This window comes from Centruroides vittatus, unplaced genomic scaffold (genome assembly GCF_030686945.1).
Source record: "Centruroides vittatus isolate TY-2023 unplaced genomic scaffold, ASM3068694v2 contig_480, whole genome shotgun sequence".
In the NCBI taxonomy this organism is placed as follows: domain Eukaryota; kingdom Metazoa; phylum Arthropoda; class Arachnida; order Scorpiones; family Buthidae; genus Centruroides; species Centruroides vittatus.
In genome coordinates this window covers 302,502-317,823 of record NW_027122270.1, presented here as the reverse complement: position 1 = coordinate 317,823, position 15,322 = coordinate 302,502, and the positions used below count along the sequence as shown (strand labels likewise).

The 15,322-nt window shown below is 26.4% G+C and overlaps 1 protein-coding gene across 2 annotated transcripts in view; it reads right to left on the bottom strand.

The window, feature by feature from the left end:
• Positions 1 to 15,322, bottom strand: part of LOC136977857 (transcriptional adapter 2-beta-like) — a 57,030-nt gene that overhangs the window by 26,883 nt on the left and 14,825 nt on the right. For both annotated transcript variants that reach the window (XR_010881134.1, XM_067273444.1), the window contains exons 3-10: positions 7,493 to 7,593; positions 5,037 to 5,074; positions 3,225 to 3,275; positions 3,098 to 3,154; positions 1,608 to 1,711; positions 1,457 to 1,529; positions 1,062 to 1,221; positions 370 to 449 (exon numbers count right to left, since the gene is read on the bottom strand). Coding sequence is in view for 1 of the 2 variants with exons in the window: in XM_067273444.1 (XP_067129545.1) it covers positions 370 to 449; positions 1,062 to 1,221; positions 1,457 to 1,529; positions 1,608 to 1,711; positions 3,098 to 3,154; positions 3,225 to 3,275; positions 5,037 to 5,074; positions 7,493 to 7,593 (664 nt within the window). In the remaining variant the exon portion in view is untranslated. The remainder of the gene's footprint in view (positions 1 to 369; positions 450 to 1,061; positions 1,222 to 1,456; positions 1,530 to 1,607; positions 1,712 to 3,097; positions 3,155 to 3,224; positions 3,276 to 5,036; positions 5,075 to 7,492; positions 7,594 to 15,322) is intronic.

Sequence of the window (15,322 nt, the reverse complement as noted above, 5' to 3'; positions counted from 1 at the left end):
TATTATAAAAATTTTCGTTAAACTTAAAATCGACGAAAATTCAACACGAAGCGACACGCAACGGAGAAAAATTCAACAGGAAGTGATACACAACGGAGAAAAATTTGAACATCGGACAGGTTAATGTATTTTTTTGTACAAAGTCGGAAACTGGAACAAATTATTAACTGGAAGGACCCCAGTCCCGAATTGGTTCCACTTATCGACACTCTACTGTAATTCAATTTTAAGATAATTTAGTAAACAATGAAAGAGTTTATTTAACTATATTAATAACAGAAATTAATTAAATACATTATATAATTATATGATATTTACAAATGATCTCTTTTATTATTTGATTTTAAAAATATATTTATTACTACTTACTTTGAAGATCCCTGAATAATTGTTCATGTTCATAAGCTGTTTGGAATCTACAGAAAACTTGCATTCTTTCCTGAAGTTCTCTAAAAATAATTTTTACATATTAAGTATTATTGAACAAAATTTCAATTTGATATCATAGAATAAATTTTAAAATGATTAAAAATTTCATTATTACTAAATCAAGCAAAAAAAAAAAAAAAAAAAAAAAATCACAATTTGCTGTAAATTCTTTTCTGAAGGAGTGCAATAAAAATATGATTTTCCCCCCTCCCTTCTTTTCTTATGCTCACATTCACCACTGCAAGTACAACTTAGAGTTTAATCTCAATTGACAGTAAGATTGATATTTAATGTACAAAATTATTGAGTACATTTCAGATTTTTAAATTACAATTAATTTGTATAGCTTCATTAAAATCAGGTTTAAATGAATTTTTTCATTTTCAACATATCTGATTATAACATGGAAGAAAGTAAATTATTGAAAAATTTGTATCTAAATTTTTCCTTTAAAATGTTTTGTAATTTAATTTTCATTTATAAATTTGTTTGTATATAAAGAGTTTTGCAGTTTGATTTAATATTTCATACTCATTAAATATAAAAAGAAAAACTTTTTTCAAGAGAGTTTATTTTAGGTAAATTAAAAATCATAGTCAAATGGCTTTAGTAGAAAAAAAAAAGTATTTTACCTTTCATCTTTGAAAGATTTCTTCCGAGGATTTTGAGATTTTTGTTTATTTGAGGAACTGAAAAACTGATTGACTAGTCCAAACTCTCTAGCTATCTTTTTCCTTTTTAACCTTTCTTCTAGTCTGGTTGTGTAGATGCTAATTAAAGCAAGCTTTAGAGCTGAAAATAAAATTATATAATTGAAATTGTATTAAAAAGTAACACTATACAACAAACCATTTAAGATATAACTTTTTTAGACATAAATATTACTTTATTCCAAATCAGTAATTTTAAAATCAGAAAATTTTTTTAAAATTAAGTGAAAAATAATATTAAAATCTAATAATTATCAGATTTAATTTATATAAAAATGCAAAATTTAGAATATATTTCATTTTTAAATAATTCTTACCTGTGTCAACTTCATCATCATCATTATTAATTACTAAATTTGATGTCAAAGATTCTGCTTCATTATCATATTCCTAAGTGAAAAAAAATTTTAATGAAAAATTATTATACATATTTTAACAACAACAAAACTTAATGTAAAATCAACAAACCTTTTCAAAGTCATCTCTATTTGGAAGATATCCCAATTCTTGTTGTTCTTGTGTAGTTAATTCTAACGGAGGAAGAGGAATGCTTAAACTAGGAGAAAGTGGTCCTATAATAAAAATATTACTATTATAAAATTCATTCATTAACTGTGAATTTTATAATTCACAGACTATATTTCAAATTGATTTCAACAACTTGCAAATATTAACTACAATAAATTTTATATAAAACTTATTAAAAATATTGTTGTTAATGTGAATCAATGCAATGATAATAGAAGTGTTAACATAATGTAACGCAATGCAATAACTGAAAGAAATTTCATATCGTATACAAATTTCAGTTAAAAGATTATTCTCAAACAGAAAACATTGTTTAGGAAATCATATTATTATTCAAAATAATCTGATTACCATATCATGTAAAATATTGCAATAAGCATGACATCAAATTGAAAGGTTTTATTTCTATTTTGTATTTCTATTTTATTGTTCTATATTCTAATTCATTTTCAACAATCATAAATTTAAAATAAACTGTTATTTTTATAGAATATATTTATCATCATCTATGTAAAAATTTCAGTTGAAAAATTTTTTTATCACAAGCGCTCAAAAAATTGCTGCCTTGCACCTATTCTCATGTATAAATTTTTTTTTACATTATTGCATTGTGAGAAAGAAATTTCCCACAGTGACATCATTTTTCATGCTATCAGCGTCATAGAGGATTCTCAAAATTGTCATAAGTCAAGGCACCATGGATCTTTGTCAACTATGCATGATGTCATAATATGGAGGACTGACTCACTACACACTTAAATGCTTGTCTCTATAAGATAGCAGGAGGGCTACGACCTTTAAGTTTAAATTTTTTTGTGGCTTTATTTTTTGGTCCTTTTGCGAAATATCTCAACCCTCTCATCATTCATTTGCAGCTGTACTTGTTTCATATTAGTCCGCATTATTGCAAATCTAGGGATATTTCCTATAAGATAAGAGTTAAGGACACTGTTCTATAAACAAAACAATATCTAATAAATTAAACAATGTATAAACTTGAAATTTTACATGTGCAGAGAAGACATCACAGGACTTTCAAAACTGTCAAATTCAAGGAATGGTAATTATGTATAGTGTAATTATGCAAGAAAAATCAGTGAAAAATTGCCACTTTTCACATACAGCCATGCTAAACAGAAACTGCACGTCGTGACAGGTTAATCTATTGTCAAAATATTAGTCAGTCATACTACTGCTACAGTATAATATTGGTCAGGAAATTAGATAATCAAATACAAATTTGATAAGACATTTTCTTTTTCAACTGTTCATAATTTCTAATCTTGTTTATAAATAAACTTTTACCATAGGAAATGAACAAAGAAATTTGACAAAGGAAAACATTAATGTTTTGTGTGAAATATAATCAACTTTAAATTTACTAGTAACGATAATTTTTTTTTAATTATAAAGTCACAATTATATCTTACCTCCTTCCATTACAGTATGGTCATGAATGTGATGTTTTTGTTCTATATCCCACGTTGCTTTAAAAGAAAATTATTAATGAAAAATTTTTTCAATAGAAAAACTTTAATCAATGACAAAAATACATACCTCTACCAATGGAACCAAGTATGTACAAATCTGTATAATGTTTTTCTATTTCTGAAATTAATCATAATACATTAAAATGCAAGATATATGCAATTATGTAAAATATTAAATGTAAATAAAAACAGTTAGAGGCATAAACTGTATGTTTAAAATTATATAAAGTAAAGGCTATAAGTTATTTTGGCAAAAAAATGAAATTTAAAAACTACATTATTTATATTTTCAGTTTCTTAATTCATTTTAAATGATTATATTTATACTAGGTTTATGTAACAGGCATTATTAATTAGTTGTAATAGATACTGTTAAATTATAGAATAAACATGCATTTATTCTAATACTGCTATAACAAAATTCATTTACCAGGAAGTTTTCAGACGTAATATAATAATGACAGAAGAGATTTATAGAAAACACAGGTTTACAAGTATAAAATGTAAAGTGCAAGTATAAAGTGTTTGCTTGCTGAAATATTTTAAAGCTATTATGTTTAACAAAACTGAATAACTATGAAGAAAGAAGGTGCAAGCAAACACATACTATGAGTTGTATCCTCTATTGTCTATAGACATACTAGAAATAGAGCAGTATTATCTATTGTAGATCAAAATATTTCCTTTGATATGACACTGATACAGCACACAATATTATGAAGATCTTTCAAAAATCAATGTTATTAGGAAAGATATGAACAAATTATGGTCACTTGATATTTCACTAAATAATTTTGTAATTATGACAGCCAATACTACATGAAATTGTTAATAATTGTCTAATCCAAAAACTGTAAATGAAGTACGCCACTGGACTCAGAGCAATATACGAAAACAATCATCATCCTCATAAATATATCATTTAAAAACTAATGATAAAATTAAATAAAGACATTTATAGTGCCTGCCAGTTACTGAACATATAATGGAACTTATTGAATGCATCATTTGAAAAAAAATATTGTCAATAAATTCACTCCATAGAAAAGTAGAAATAATTTACCAGAATGATTGATAAATGTAAATAATGTGACAATTATAACAACAAACTTCTATAAATCCTTAACAAGGATTATAAACAAATGCAATATTTCATGAACTACTGCTACTCTGTCTTCATTACAAAATTTTTTAAAATCAAACAACAACAACATTAAACTTCAGTTGAAATTGGTATTCTCACCAGAATGCTTTCAACCTTTTAATATCTAAGGTCATAATCAGTTGTCTCCTAAAGATTCATGTTATTTACGCTTTAGTTTCCAAGAAGTACTTATAAACGTTGTATTTGACTTAATTTTCCATATTCATTTAGCTATAACATTTAATAATCGTTACAATTCTTTTAAACACCAAAACTTTTTGACGTATCCTATTCACCATTGTTTTGATAAAACAATCTTTATCAGAACAATTGGTTTATACCACAGCAGTAACTGCATACCTATACTAAAGAAAATTAGTTATAGTAAAGAAAAAATCTTAGTATAATTGCAAATTACTTTGTATAAATAACCAACTCTACTAAAACTAGATACATTATAACAATAAAGCCATACTTTGTATGATGAAAATGATTTTTGTTCCCCATTCTTTACTCTTATTCTGAACATCAACAAAAAAATATTAAAATATCATAAATATAGTAAGATTCTTCTTTTATAACAAATTTGAAACATTTCTAAAGTAATTTTACAATATTACAATGTAAAGGCACATTTTTAAACCATTTTCATAGCTGAATTTTAGTTAATATAATTGAAATTTTCTAAGAGGATTAATTAATTCAAATAAAAAAATATATATAATGTAAAATTACCATCAGCAGTTCTTTCTTCATCTACAGCACAAGCTGACCTAAATCAGATTAAAATGTTAATTATTATTACAATAATATTAAATTTCCTAAATTATCATAAATTTTATAAAATTTAATGTAACCAAACTTATACTGTACGAAATGAACTCTGTAATGAAATTCTTTGTTTAGTGAGGTTTTCAATAACCTCCATTTAATAAATCACAAAACTCACAATAAATAATATATTTTTAATTTTAATGTACTAATTGCATTTGTATGTTTAAAGTTTGAGTTGTTTTTTTTGTTATTTATTTTTCAACTCAATGTTGTATTTCTTATGAATTTTATTAAATATCTATCTATTAGCAATCAAATTCCACTTACAAAATTTTAAAAATGAAATTAATAATCATTTTGTTAAAATAATATTCTTACAATTTTTTCTGTATGCAAATTCTTGCTGTTAAATTGAAAAGTGCCAATCTGGTTGCTGTTCTAGTTCACCAGTTTGCAGGTTCTAATCCAACGTTGATCATGAATAGTAATGATTGTCAGCTTTTAATGAAGTTTTTTTGAGCAGCACTTCTCAAACTGTATGTTCACAGCAACATCTGGTGAATTCTTAATGACTCGATTCATGAATTAACTTATTTCACATTGAATTAGATATGTATAGTTTTGATACATGCAGTTTTACTTTCAAAACCAATTAACCACATATATCAAAGGTTACCAGTATTAGAAATGAAATAATTTAGAATTTGGACAATCAGTTCATATTGAAAAGAATTTGAATTATTATTTATAGCTGATAAAAATAGATAAGATATAAACACAGTCAAAACACACGATGCCAATACATATTTTTATATACATGTCAAATTCGGATGTAATGAATTCAATAATAACTAAATTTTTAGAATAACGTTTGAATGAATTTACTTAAACTGTTTTTAAAAAAAATTTTGTTTTAGTGAAATCAATAATCCTGTGTAATGATTATCATTTTATTAAACAAACAGCAGGATTCTTTTCAGGCTACTTAAGGTTAATCAATTTTTAAATAATTTGGTTTGAGGTAGGCAGTTAACTTGAAGGTGGCTTATGCTTTTGTGTTAAATTTAATAATTACAAATAAATACATTTAATTTAGAATATTCTGAAAGAAAAGATTGGCCCAGAGACAAATTTTAACTGCAACTCCTGCTTACTGTGCAGATGTATTGCTAGTTATCACTTCATCCAATCTTTGCTTCCAGACAAAATAATTAATTTAGATATAATCATACTAGTCACACATGATACTAACTGGAGACAACTTAGCACCCATAGCCCTCCTTGACTGTCCATCAACTTTATGCTTTTACCCCAGCATGGTATATATGTATATATATATATATAACAACATGTACAACCAATCTGATAATTAATTTAAATATCAAACAAACAGCTGAATTCTTATCCAATGTTAGTTTCATATTTAATTATCAGGCTGGGTGCATACATACAGTAAAAATTGCATAGAGACAGAAGGAGTACTGTCTATGTAATTAGATCTACTTAATTTAAATATGAATTTATTCTATGTAATTTTTACATTACACTGCATTTGGCCAAGAATCCAATACAGCAGTATAATGAAAACATTTTAAATTCACACAATCAAATAAAGCATATATTATCTGAATTAATTTCAATGGGACTATTTCAGTAAATGAAATATTACAGTAATTGTACATGTACAAGAATACTCTAGTTTGCAGCAAAAACATACTTAATTAAACCCAGAATTAAGCTCTTTTATACAAAACTTTTAGTCAATTACTTTGAAAAATAATGACTATTATTTTGAAATTTGGTTTGTCAATTGTTTTTCACACACTCATTTATTCGTGCTTTGTTTAAAAAACATGAAATTTCTGTCTCCTGATATCATACTTGTCAAGAACATGGCAATCAAAATATTTATGTATGTATTGCATAAAACTAGTAAACTGCATCTTTTCATCAATTACTACTTGATACATAAATTGCCTTCAGCATATATTTTTTTCAGATCTGTTGAATTTGTTCCAAATTTAAGTATTTTCATTGCTCAGTAAACAGCAGTTTTCTTTTAACGTACATATATATTTTTTACTCTCTGTAAAACACTTTGCATAATTGGACAGCTGATTAACTGAGCCCATGTTCTAGTCCCAATTAACTGGAATCTACTGTAATTCTAATTTTCTATTACTTTATTCCTTTACTACTGTAAAATATTAATATCATAAAATGTGCAACTCATGAACAAACTGAAAATATGAGCAATTTCATTTGTAATTTATATTGCAGGAAATTATAATTTAAAAAATTTAGTTTATACAACCTAATTTATAACATTTATAAATTAAAATGAGAAAAAGGATCCTGTCATATAGAATTGATTTTTAGGATTACAGTATAATATATTACCAATTTTAATCACTTACCAATTTCCAAATCCAAATTGTTCAATATTTTCTAAAAGCCTCAGCTCTTCTTTTGATTTCCAGTCATGAGGTGGATTAAAGATTGGAAAATTTCCACAATCCTGAAAATTAGTTAATACATTAATCATCATTAGTATTATCTGAATTTACTAAAAAAACTAAATAAAATTAATTAACATTTCACTTTGAATTAATTTTACTTAATCACATAAAAATTAAAATACTATAATTAATCAAATAAAGTTGAAAGGGCATGTGACTACCTCTTCAAAAAATAACTTGAATTCAGAGCAAAATACATTATTATTCAACTCACAAGGCAATAAGTAAAGAACATATTGCATAACATCATACAAATTATATTCATAGACAAATACCAAGCTTAAATAACAATTATCGTTGTCAAAATATGATATTGATTGTTAATAAATAAGCTTATCTGGATATAAAATAAAAATTAAACAATCTGGAACAAAATATATTTAATTATTAAAGACTAAATACAAAAAAGTATTTGATGTCTTCTGAACATCCACTCACAATCACCAGAACATGATCATTCTGGATTTTTTAATCTTTATTTTACAAAGAAATTAGTGTCAAACCACCACCAGTCAAAACTAGTTATACTTAATAAATAAAGACAAAATAAACTAATAACCAGTACAAAAGTGTAAGATAGCTAATGTTTTCACCCATGCTAAACAGGCATCTTCAAGCTAACTGACCACCACAGCTGTTAAAACAACAGGAGATTGCCATACACATGTTAAGAGGGGTGATGTAAGAGAAAAAGGGAGTGGTAGAGTGGTGTAAGATTACAGTTTTCAAGATGTAGAATCCTTCCCACTGGCATGGAAATCAATCTATGAGCTGTATTTTGTTTGGGATTAAAAAAAAAATGTATTCAGGTACAGTACATCTCTGGAGTAGAAGGGGTTAAGATTTGGTCACCTTCTGAGTACAGTACATGTTTATTCATCATATACAGGTAACTTATTTATCATTTAACTTATTACAATACATTACAAACTTTAACATTTTTGCTTTTGAACTACAAAATCTTGATGACTTTGTAGTTCAAAAGCATCTGTTTCATTTTTGATTCCTTTATTACAGAAGATTTAATGGCACAAAGTTTCCGTTTTTATTTCTCTGGGTGTTGAGATCAGGATGAATCTTTCTAACACATTCAGAATGTTAATGGCTATACAGTGTGCAAGCAATAAAAATGCTTTATTTTTTATGTAAATATAATTTTTTTGTATTACCTCATAGTTTATAAAAAATATTCAATCTGCAGTTTTGACAACTAATTTCATTAGAGGACAACCAGAAATCTAGTTGCTGGTTACCTGCTGGCCAACTAACAGATATTCTTGATTTCTATCCCTGCGTATCAGCTAGCTCAAGATGCGAATTTCTCTATTATTTCTGATACACGCTTACTTAGTCCTACACGTTTCAATCTTTTTCACAGATGGACAGCAGTGCATTTAAGAAATGTAAATTAGAATGCCAACATTTTAAGGGAATGGTTCAGCAGAAAAATACAATTATTATTACAAAATGCACATTAACTTCCCCCTTAAATAATCTTATAAAAACATTGCACTTTAATAAGTAAAAATCCAAAAGGAGAATAAGTATTTTTCCCACCATCTTTTTATTGTTAATTTCACTTAAAATTTGACATGCCATTAAAACTGGGTTATCAATAAATAAATTAATAACAAACATTCTTTGTTGTGATTCCAATTTTCAATTTTCACTTTTCTAAGATGCATCTGTTTTTAAGATTGATTTTTAAAATCGTTACACCAAAAAACAAGGTGCTTGACAATAACAGTGCACTTTCCTACACTTTCCTACACTACACACATGCTATGCAGAGTAGCAAACATTTAGTGTAGCAAACAAACTATCTGTTAAAGAGGGTGGCAACAACTTCCAGTTCATAGAATCAGAATTGCTTGTATTGAACCATCTTTACCACCTATTTCATTTTGTCAGTCTAATTTCTTAACACGCTATAATTAGTATATTAATAGTAGTTTTAAAAAAATTGTGATAAAAATTCTATACTGTATATTGTTGAAAAAAATTAATAAACCTTACTTCAACACAATTTTATTTGCATGCAAGGTGCTTGCTAAGGAGTTACAAAAAAATTTAACAAACAACTTTTTAGAATGATGTGGCTTTTATTAACCTGCTTCCCAGGACAATTTTGGTGATAGCTGGTTGGCCAAAACAGAACAGGCATCAACCTACTACTTGGTAACCCGGGTTCAAGTCTTCACCAGACACCTAAGATTTTTCTTGGACAGTCTGTCCTGGATATATGAACTTATAGTACCTGTTCACACCGATTGCAGGTCTGGCTGAACCCATAATGGGCATGAATAAAAGGTCATTTTAGTATCAACACAAAGGAGAGAGTAAAAAGAGAACATAATTTTAGTTCTGTTTTACATTAATGTTTATAAAGTGTAAGTTAGACATTTAAAGGAAGGGGGAAAAACTGACAGAATAAAAAACATTTAGCCATGTAGAATTTTAGGACTGATGTCTGTCACTTTTAATTAATAATAATAATTCCTCATTGATTTTAAAAAAAGCATCATTTTTTATTAGCTATTTTGAATTTTGAGTTAAGTTATAACAGTAATTCTGAAGAGATTTTCATGATCAACTATTGGTTCTTGTAATAGGTAAATTTCTATCATTGCAGAAAAACATTTTCTTTAACTATTTTCCACTTAGAGCACTGTTGTAGTTATGTCAAATATTTGTGAAATCAGCATTTTACTAAGTGTTGCTTAGTTCTTCATAGAAATTATCATCACATAAAATAAATTCAGTGAATGCAACTAAATTATCATACATTAAAAAAATGTAAAACATTACAAATTGAAGCCTTTCCCTATGAGACTTCAATTTGTGTTAACAAAACACAACTATTTTGTTGCTGATCTGAAACTCATTTTAAAAACTTGTGAATTTCAGAACTTCAGTGAATTTCTGAATTAAGACTTAACAAATTTTATGCTAGCTATCTACATCAGGGTCAGTTACCTATGGTATACTTATCAAGCATGATTAGCAGACTGATTTGTAATGGTTTGCAGGTTCTGGGTCCATAGCACAGAAAAATGAAAATTGAATGACTAAACATAGCAATTAAATATTATTACATTCATAGTTAAATTTGTAGACAATTTAAAACAAATTACTATCTTTCCTTTTATTGAAATTGTCTTTATTTTTAATGTCTTTTATTCCACAATGAAGTGATGATTTAAGACCTCAGACTCGACACATCCATTTTACTTTGTTTTACAAATTATTATGAATTTTATTACTATTATTTTCATTGTACATTCTCTCCATGCACAGTTATTTCAAATTCTATTTATTAATGTTCAGATTTATCAAAATTTGTTCATCACATCATCCACAATAAACTTTCCAGTTTTACATATCATGAATTTACAGTATAACATACCACAGTCACAATATCAGCTTGTAAAATGCAATAGAAACATAACTTAGAAGGTTACCTTCCAAGACCAATTCATCACTCTTTCATATTTGTTATACTAAATGCAACAGAAATATGTTTATTATTTTGCATTAAATTTGCCTATGATTAAATGATAAAGACAATGCACATTTTCTTCTCCAAAATTATGTATTTTTCTGTGAATTTCTCTACTTCCAAATACTGTATATTACTTTTTCTTAAATTTTAAAAAATTAAGCGCACATCTTTTTGAAAAATAAAACTGCATGCTGAGCAATTTCATTGCACAGCATTCACAATAGGTTGATAACCTCCCCCTCATCTAGATAATTGCAAACTACAATAAATTTCTAATTTATATATCTTATGTACTGTACATACAATTAATAAAAACTCGAGATCTTCCAACTTATATATTTTTACGAACTGCAGTACCTAACAAGAGAAACTTCCCTACTAATATACAAAATAAATGATGTTTTAAGCTATTTGGATGTATTTATTTCTGAGATAAATGAAAACGTGTTCAACCCTTCCAAATAAAAAAAAAAAAAAAAAGCCTCAAATTGTCTTTTGAAATAGTCCTTTATCTGTTTTTGATTTGGGAATTAGAGAAGACATATCATTTTAAAAGTTATATACTAAATCAATTAAACTCATCTGAAATCATGTGACCATTTCTAAACACCTGTAACCTTTGGTGTTTATTGGTATAAAAGTATTCTATAAAATACTTTTTCTATGAAAATGATACATTTCTATACCACAACAGAAATTAAATTTTGGAATTTATGGTAACTAAATTTATAGAAATGATAGCTATTTTGCAAAGTATAGTATGGTTAGTTTAGAAATGATCTTAACAAATATCAAATCTTCCAGTTTTTTCTTGAATGTAGGATCTAACTGTAAATAGTTCAAGTTAATATATTTGCATCAAGAAGAATATGGATGCAAGAATATAAAAAACAAGTAAATAGAAATAAATAAAAACTGTCTAGAATTTAAACTGCTTAACTAATGAACTTAAAATATACCTGGACTAGATAACACATTCTCCAAGAAAGCTTCGTATCATCATCTTAACATTGGTGAAACTGCATCTAAAACATTATTAGTGGAATTCCCTATCATTCTACTTTATAAAATGGTTCTTCATGAACAAATTATATATTAATTGAATTTATTAAATTTATTGTACATTTTCCACAGAGCCAAATTATTGCCAGATTATATCAAGCTATATTAATGTTATTAATAATTAAATGCTAAGTAATTTGGCCTAGAGATAGCACCTAACACCTACCTCTAGATCAAATTACTTAACATTTAATTATTAATAGTAACATTTTAGCACAATATAATCCAGCAATCATTTGGCTTTGAACTAATAATTGGTTTTTTAGATGTTTATATTTGTATTTTCTACGGAGATTTACTATTTCAATTAAAGTGAATTCCTGCTAATGTGCTTAATTTTTTGTTGAAATCAAAGTAAAGAAATATACTATGATTACTACTAGTATAAAAACTTAATCTGTATTATAAACATAATAATTTTTTAACAATTAAAATATTTTTAATATGACTGAATTTTGATTTCATGTTTTACCATGTATAGTATTTTAGAATATAAAGAACTGAAAAAGTGGATATCTTGTACTTCTTTGCTAAGATAAATTTAGCTATATTATTTAAAATTCTAAAGAAAAATTTATTAACGTTTTCAACACAAACATTAATAAATTTTAAAATAACTAGTTTTCTTACGCAGACTTTTGAATTTTTTTAGTGTAAATTCAAGCAATTACACTTGTCATATTTTTAGATGTGAAATTCATTTCTGAGTCAACAAATATATAGTATTATTATTATCCCACTTTACCACTGACACACACTATTTCTAAGACTTTGAAATCATATCTGGTTTGAAAAATAATTTTTCTGAAAGTTAGAGTTAGCTTATGAAACAGATATGTGAGAAACAATTTGTTTAAGATAATAATGAAATATATGTTCTTTCCTAAAATGGTCTATGGCATAAGTAATTGCAAGGCAATGTTTAGTTTACTGTAATTACTGTTAACAATTGAATGATTTGTAGGTCTTTTATTACAGTGATGTTCTTGAATAATGTAATTTTTATACTGATAAATAAACGGTCATTCTCAACACACCCAAAAAATATCATGGAAACAGAATAATTCTCAATAAATTTCCAAAAAAAAAAGTAATACTTTACTTTTATTGAAAAAAGACTATAAAATTTATGGAATTTGAATTATTTTAACTACTATTATTTTATTTTTAAAAAATATAGCTTTATCAAAATTCTCTCTACAGTTGGATGTGTAAACTTGTTCTAAATTAATTAGTTTAAAAAATTTATTTTGTATAATTGTTGTTTCACCAATGCAACTTTGCATAATTCCATACCTGTGTTTTATGATTTTCAGGCAGAATAAATTGAATAAATTATCTAAGGTTAAAATTGTAAACTATACACAATTAGAAAAAATTCTTCTGATTGCAGCACCAGGGAGAAATCACTACTATCCAGAACCTATAACTGGTGTGTAACACGTATATACTATATATATAGTGTGGTTGACAAACGTTTTCGAGCTATCACTTTGCTCTTCCTCAGGTAAACTGGTTTCCTGGACGGAGTGTACATTGTTTAGTGGGGTCAGGTGTCTTTCTGGTGAAGTGCTTCCTCCTTGCCATGCGTGGTTGTGTGCTGGATGGGGGGTTGTAGGGGGTTGGCATCCAAAAGAGATTGCTGTGTGTCAACTGGAAGGAGATGACTGTCTCAGACCTTGCAATCCCTTTTGGATGCCAACTCCCTACAACCCCCCATCCAGCACACAACCACGCATGGCAAGGAGGAAGCACTTCACCAGAAAGACACCTGACCCCACTAAACGATGTACACTCCGTCCAGGAAACCAGTTGACCTGAAGAAGAGCAAAGTGATAGCCGAAACGTTTGTCAACTCGAAAACGTTTGTCAACCGCACTATATATATATATATATATATATATATACATGTTATGCACCGGTTATAAGTTCTGGATAGTAGTAATTGTAAACTAGAATGCTATTAAATGATTTCAAGAACTTACCATTTTCACTGATTGGAAAACTTATTATGAATATAATGCAACATACATAATGATTTTTTATCATCATCTGATTTACTAAAGATAATTTTAATTTTTCTTAATAACATTCTTACCAGATAGAATAACATCAGGACATATTTGAAGAGGAGGAAAACAAACAATTGAATATTACATTTATAACATATATATATTCTTTTATATGGTATTAAAAATATATAGTGCAAAACAAATATATTTTTTAAATCTAAAATAGTGATTATGAAATTTATTGTTCCATTTTTGTTTTAAAATAATAGAGCGATACAATTGCAAAATCACTTCACAGTTTAAAAGCAAGAGTAATTTTTTAATAGGCACAGCCTTGATGCAGATATCTAAACAATAGAAACGATTAGAAATTCAAATTTTATAAAGAGCTATTTCAACTTAATTATTTCTATTGTTCTATTGACATTAAAAAGTATGATATACAATAAATATGATAAATATTATATCGTAATTTCCATCCATTTCAAATAATAATAAACATAGTGTAAACAACGCTAAGTTAAAATATTTTTGTAATAAAAAATATTATAAAGATATCGACAATATGTATGTATGTATGTATGAACAACAAAAAATGTTTACATAAATAAAAATCATCATCTAAAAATAAAGTGTAATATTTATTTGGCAAATGCATTTCGAGCGTACATGATCAATAAGTAATTATATATTTCAATACAATAATTCGAAATAATCTCTGCTTACCAGTCTGAACATTTATTCATTTCATTACTCAAAATAATAAAATATTTATTAAATTGATATGTAAAATATAAATTTCTCATTAAATAAAAACTAAAGCAGATACGTGTACATCATTTTTTTTTAATATCATTTAATTTGTAATAAAAAGTGAAAATCAGAAACTTTATAATTAAAGTATTAATAATAATACTGAATAATTGAAATGATAAATAACAATTCAAATAGATCTACTTCACTTTAATTGAATTTATTATTAATAATACAGTAATGTGTTAAGATATTACCAATTAAAATTTTGTTTATCATACACATCGATTTAACTTAAGATTTAACCAAATCAAAATTATCAACTTTTTTTATAAAAATTTACAAGAATTTCACATTTGGATATTTTTTCATCAAGTAATTATATCAGAATTTTATTTC